The 6,200-nt window shown below is 44.3% G+C and overlaps 1 protein-coding gene across 1 annotated transcript; it reads right to left on the bottom strand.

Moving 5' to 3' along the window:
• Positions 1-1,999: 1,999 nt before the first annotated feature.
• Positions 2,000-4,985, bottom strand: LOC6560342 (extracellular serine/threonine protein kinase four-jointed). Its single transcript, XM_001986936.2, has one exon. The coding sequence runs from the start codon at positions 4,485-4,487 to the stop codon at positions 2,526-2,528; it is 1,962 nt and encodes a 653-aa protein (XP_001986972.1). The 5' UTR covers positions 4,488-4,985; the 3' UTR covers positions 2,000-2,525.
• Between the last annotated feature and the right edge of the window lie 1,215 nt (positions 4,986-6,200).

The following is a 6,200-nucleotide window of genomic DNA, read 5'->3' as shown; positions in this document are numbered from 1 at the left end:
ACATCTAAAAAGCCATCGGAGAAAGCAAACTATCTAAAGAATGTGGTAATCTGCGATACTTTTACATGGCATCTGACTTGGATTATTCACTGAGCTCCCCTATGTGTATCATATCTAGAGACATATTATGCTTTATTGTTGGCTAAATCTTATGGCACATGTCCATAAACTTTTATTAATAACCCCATAAAAAATGATCATAAAATGTGTGTACTCTTGTTATGCTAGTTGTTGTTGTTTGTTACGGTAATTTTGACCATATATGTAAAGTGTTTTTGCAGACAATTTGTGTGTTTTAGTATCTGTATGTATATGTGTTCAAATAATGGCACAGCTGGTGGGCTAACTTCCCTCAATCCCATTTCAACCCAAGCATGAAAACATTTCTATGTATCAGTTTTTTTTATGTTTGGAGAGTTAGAACTCAATTATATTGTTTTATAGTTTCCCACTTAGCTGAAGGAAATTTGTTTGTTGATTTCAGCTAAGGCAGCAGTAGAATCTACAAAGCCTTGGCTACAACACATTTCGTTTGGTTAAATGTAAAATGATATGCTTAAAGACTTCATAGCAAGTTCTGAACGTGTTAAAGTCACAAGTTCCCTAACACGTTTTAAGGTTATTTGATATATTTATTAAACTAGCATAACGATTTTTATTAAGCTCTCCGAGACACAGCACACACACTCACACGCACACACATAAACAAATTCAAACAGAGCAGGAGCATTGTGGCCGAAACGGGTTATCTAACCATTAGGTGCTCTTCATGTTTTAAAGCCTTACGAATTTCTTATGCGCTTTGTAGCACAGTTCAGTTGAAAGTCGCCTAAGTCAGGTAACAGTTCTGATAGAGCAACTCGAATACATAAATTTCTGTCTATGTATGCGTGTATGTGTATGTAGCATACATATAAATTTCAGTCTCGTTTCAGTTGCAGCGACGTGAACTACTCTGGTGTCCAATAAAATATACGCAACGAAATCAGATGCAAAACTCCAGGCAACGAGACGAGCTGCTGGAAGAGCCAGCTCAAACTCTCACATACGCACATGAGAGAAGGAGGGAGGTCGACTTGTGGCAGAGAGAGAGAGAGAGAGAGAGAGAGAGAGAGAGAGAGAGAGTGCAAAGAGAGTGAGAGTGCGCAAGATTCTCATTCTCAGCATCTTGTCGTTGAGACACGCGGACGCACTTAATGAGCAGCGATCTTAAATCTTAAAGCAGACGTACAGACAGCCGGCCTGGACCTGAGGACCGGGACTTGAGTCTGGGCCTGGCTATCTCTGTAGAGGCAGGGCTCATATATATATATATATATATATATATATATATTGTATATTGTATATATATATATATATTTATATGTGTGTGCGCGACGAAAGTATCTTGAACTGCGCTTTGCCTCATTCCGGCTTCAGCTTCATCTTTCTGCTGGCTTCGTCGTTGCACTTGAATTTCAAACTCACACAGTGACAGAGAGACAGGGCGACAGGGTAAGAGACGCACGCAGACGAGACAGGGGGACACTTCAAATGCTTATGAAGATATTATGAAAAGCACAGGCCGAGGCCGAGTCGGAGTTGGAGTTGGAGTTTTGAGGCTGCGTGACAACTCGAGAGGCGGAGAGAGACTATGGCAAGCAGTTTTGTGGCAAGTTACTGCACTGCTGGCAAGTTGACAAATGCAGCGCAGCGACAGACAGCCATGGGAGTAGTTAACCAAGTTGCCATTGCCATCGCCATCGCCATCGCAGTCTGCGTCGCAGTCACAGCTGCTGCTGCTGCTGCTGCTGCTGCTGCAGGCTTCACCTGCAAAAAAAGATCAATGACAATTTATTGTCATGACTATGTAAGTTCTCACTGGCGCAGGCGTGCTCATATGTGAAGCAACAAAAATATCTGGCATCTGCATCTGCAACATTCGTATCTGCATCTGTATCTGTAAGCAAGTGCATTGAGAGTAGTCATAGTGATTTGATTTGATTTTGTATATGTTTGTTTTTTATTTGTTTCGCTTAAGGAAAATGGCCCATAAATTATACAAAAATGATATCTACTTAGACATTTATAATTAGCTTTCACTAAACTGCTTAAACAAAATATCACAAAAAGTATCTCAAAAACTAATCAAAAATAAAAACTAAGTACGAAATATACGATTATAAACAATTTTTAAAATGCTAAACTTAAGTCAAAGTCTATTTTTACTGCTCGCTTAATACTCGCTTTAGATAATTGATCTGATGTCCTGCTAATACTCGTACTTGGCCCCCGAATAAAGTGGAATTGTTAAGCTGCTTCTATTGACTAATTGAGCGGGCCAGTTGTGAACATTTGGCATTTGATTAATGTTAAGTTTAACTATTAGTTAAGGCAATGTTTAACAAGTTTTCTCTCAGTTATGCGTCTTTTGTGTGTGTGTCTCAACGATATTTACAACTTATCAGTCAAAAAGAAAACAAATAAATGAATACACGAAAAGTCCAATCGTTATCGATGCGTGGATTGGATTGGATATCGTTTCATTAGCTGCTCTTGTTGCTGTCGCTGCACTTGTGGACCTGGGCCAGCACGCGATCGATGCGTTCCGCCAGAATCTTGATTGATTTATCCGGCAGAGAGGGCAGCACATCACGCACATTGGGGCTGGTTGTGCGCTCAAACAGATCGCGCAGTTGTCGACCCGCGCCCTCGGCACGCAAACGCTGCAGCGCCTGAATGGTGGGACGACGAAAGATGCACAGATTGTCCAATAGCAGACTGTGATAGGCCTCATACTTCTTGAGCAGCCGATACCCGTGCAGCAATCCCGACTCGTTGTCAAGGAACACAAGCAGCTGTGTATCGCTCTGGCGCGCCAGATTGTGAGCGGGCGCAGCCATAATGTCGGCATTCCATTGAAAGTTGTACAAGTTATTAACGACACGATCAAGGTTCGCGATCAGGTAATCGAAGACGATTAAATCCGACCATTGTGCCAATTCAATTAGTCGCTGCAGCAGCGCCGACGACGGCGACGACGATGACGACGACGATGTCGAGGATGCCGCTGCAGTTGAGGACAACTCGATGTTGGAGGACGACTCCTCAAGCATGCGTGATTGATGAGCGTCCGTTTGGCTGTTGGCAGCCTCCAACCGTTTGAGTAATCCCCGCGACATGATCGTTGTCGTCGCATCCCGCTGCATTTGCTGCGTTATATTCCAGACATCGTACTTATTGAGATGACGTTCCAGTGGCTGAAACGGTTGCGGTATGCCAGCTGGCTCCAAGTCAGCCAACCAGCGCGTTAACACCACCGGCCTGTGCTCTTTCCATTGCGCCTGCGTTATGTCCCCCAGTGCAGCCGACCAGTTTGGCGTCGTTGTGTCAATGACTGTCGCTGCACTCGGCGCCAAATTGCTAATGTTCAGCAGCTGTCCCAAATAATAGCTAAATATTTCGCCCTGTATCTGATCCGTATTCTGTCGATAACGGGCACAAGCTCGTGTTCCATCGGCAAAGACCACCAGACGATTCTGCATGCGTCCACAGCCATGCTCCAGTCTCACCACTTGACCCTGTCCGGCCACATAGCGCTCCCAGCTGTGCTGATCCTGCCCAGCAAAACCTTGCGGCAGCGCCTGCTCCACCAGTTCGCCCCAATAAATATCTTCATCGAGGATTCCCGCCGCTTGCAGTTCACTGTCGCGAGGCAAGTGGAACTGTGTCAGCGGCTTGGCCAGATCTGCTCTGCTGCTTGCCGCCTGTGCGGCCTTGGTTAGCCGTCGTTCGGGTCCTTTGCGATAGCGACCGTTTGCTGTGCGTTGAACATGGAACTCCTTGATGCTGCCATCGTTGGTGTCCAGTTTCTTTACTATCATCGAGTCGGGCGCATTCTTATCCTGCTCCAAATGGAAGGCATTGCGAAAGACCTGTTCCGCGCTGAGCTCTACGTGGGCCAACGCCTGTGGATCATCCCGTATGAAGGACACACTGTACGGCAGTGGCGGGCTCGGCTGCTCCTCGCTCATATCAAGCGTAACCGTTGCTGACTCAACGCTCCCAAAGTAGTCGGGCAGTCCAATCATGGGCACTATGACGCCCAGGGCCATGCCAAAGACAAAGGCGGCCAATATGCTGAGCAGGCAGGCGCGACGCTGGAACGCCCGGCGACGGCGCAGCGTCAACAGTGTCATGTGTGTGGCTTCCAAGTTGTTGGAGTTTATGTGACTGCTGCTTTTGCTCAGCTGTGTCGCTGTCGTTGATGCTGTTGTTGCTGTTGCTGTTGCTGTTGCTGTTATTGTCGTCGGACTGTGGTGCGTGGGCGTTATAACGCTGCAGGTGAGCTGTAACGGCTGCAATGCCGCAGAGCCGCACAGACGATCGTTTAAAGTGTTGCCAATTGATTGTTGTTGTAGTTGTAGTTGTAGTTGTTGTTGCTGTAGTTGTTGTTGCTGTAGTTGCTGCTGCTGTTGTCCGGCTCCCAGGCGCTTGATGTCGTACATTTTGCTGCTGCAGTCACCAAAACTGCTGAAACTGCCTCTACTGCTCCCTCTCTTGCTCTCCTCCCTCTCTCTCTCTCTCTCTCTCTCTCTTTCTCTTTCTCTCGCTCTCTCTCTCTCTCTCGCTCTCTTGCTCAAACTGACTGCGAGTTCAAGCTGCGCATAGAGAAGCCGGGGCGACACAGGGATGCAGGATGAGAAGGGTGGGCGGGCTGCACGGTTTTTTTTTTTTAAGCCAGATGCAACTAAGTTACAAGCTCGTCGTCGTCGTAGGAAAGTCGTGAAATTAATTTCTGGCTTTGTTTAATAAATATTGCGCCTGATCCCAGTGCTTTACTGTAGCTAGTTCTATGGTCGCTGGCTCACTCTTTCTCTCTGCTGCACTTCTGATCTCTAGATGTTCCTCTGACCGGTTCGTTTATTACGTTTACGTTTAGGTTTGGCGATTTTTCGCCGATTTCCACAATTGAAATTGAAACAGCAACAAAAACAAAAAATTGAAACGTGCCCAACGCCGCTTTATTTATTTTTTGCTGCTTTAATTCTGTTCCTTTATTTTTTTTTTTTATTATTTTTGTTGTTGTTGTTTTTGGTCGGTTTATCGATCTATTTTCTGCACGATCACTTGTTGTAATTTTTTATTATACATTTTGCAATGCCGTCGCCGTTCTTGTTGTTCTTGTTGTCGTTGTTGTTATTGTCTGTATCTGTGGGCCGTTGTTGCACATGTATGTACATAGCGAATATGCCTTTCGGGTAATATTTTAGCAATTTCCGCGCTCTCTGGCCGCAGTTTTTTGGAGTTTATCGCGGCCTCCACGCGATGCGCTCGCTGTTGTTGCTTTTCTTTTTTTATTTTAACTTGGCTAAGGGCTCAAGCTGTTTCTGGTCAGCTACAGTTTAACAGTTTTTTTTTGCGCTTTGTTGTTTCTTTTTGTTTTTTTTTTTTCAATTTTTCCAATTGGCGATTTTGGCGCGTCGATAAAAGCAATTTCGTGGCTTTGAGCTATTTACCACACATATAAACACAAGCGCATAAGCACACACACAAATAATACACACGTATGTATATATACATATATATTTATATATATATATATATTGTATTTGTGACTTGTCTAAAGTCGCTTTGGCATTCCCAGCCAGATGCAGTGCGCTTGATAATTGCCACAGCAGCGCGACAAGTCCAACTCGACGTCGAAGTCCAACTCACTGGCCACCAAGTCCTGCCAAGGCTCTGCAACTCTAGGCTCGTTCAAAGGGTTCGTTGTTGTTGTTGTTGTTGCTGTTGCTGTTGCGTTTGCTTTTGCTTTTAGGTTTATCAATTTAATTTCTTGTCTCGCACCTTTGCTTGATTTTATTTTGTATTTTTTTTTTTATTTTTTTAGGGCTTTTTGTTCGCTTGACCGTCCACAACATTCAACGTTGCTGCTCGCCGCACACCGAACGATCTCTGGAATTTTTATGCTTTTTATTTTAGTTGTCTCTTTTTAGTTTTTTTTTTTTTTAATTTTGCCGTTCGTTGTCTGCACGTTTGCGTTGTCTTTCATCAGAGCACATAGCTATACGATATATAGATCTATACATATTATTTGTTTAATAATTTGTTGTTTTTCGGAATTTATGTATTCACATAATTGTTAACTTTTGGTGCACATTGGTTTGTTCTTTGAATTTGTATCTGATGGATGCAGAACGTGCGTGCATGCGTACCGC

Source organism: Drosophila grimshawi, unplaced genomic scaffold (genome assembly GCF_018153295.1).
Source record: "Drosophila grimshawi isolate 15287-2541.00 unplaced genomic scaffold, ASM1815329v1 contig_1369, whole genome shotgun sequence".
Lineage (NCBI taxonomy): Eukaryota > Metazoa > Arthropoda > Insecta > Diptera > Drosophilidae > Drosophila > Drosophila grimshawi.
The sequence above is the reverse complement of the archived record's forward strand: the minus strand, read 5'-3'. Positions and strand labels throughout refer to the sequence as shown.

Excerpts from the sequence above, each read along its gene's own strand:
- LOC6560342 (XM_001986936.2), bottom strand. The coding sequence starts at position 4,487 with ATGTACGACATCAAGCGCCTGGGAGCCGGACAACAGCAGCAGCAACTA.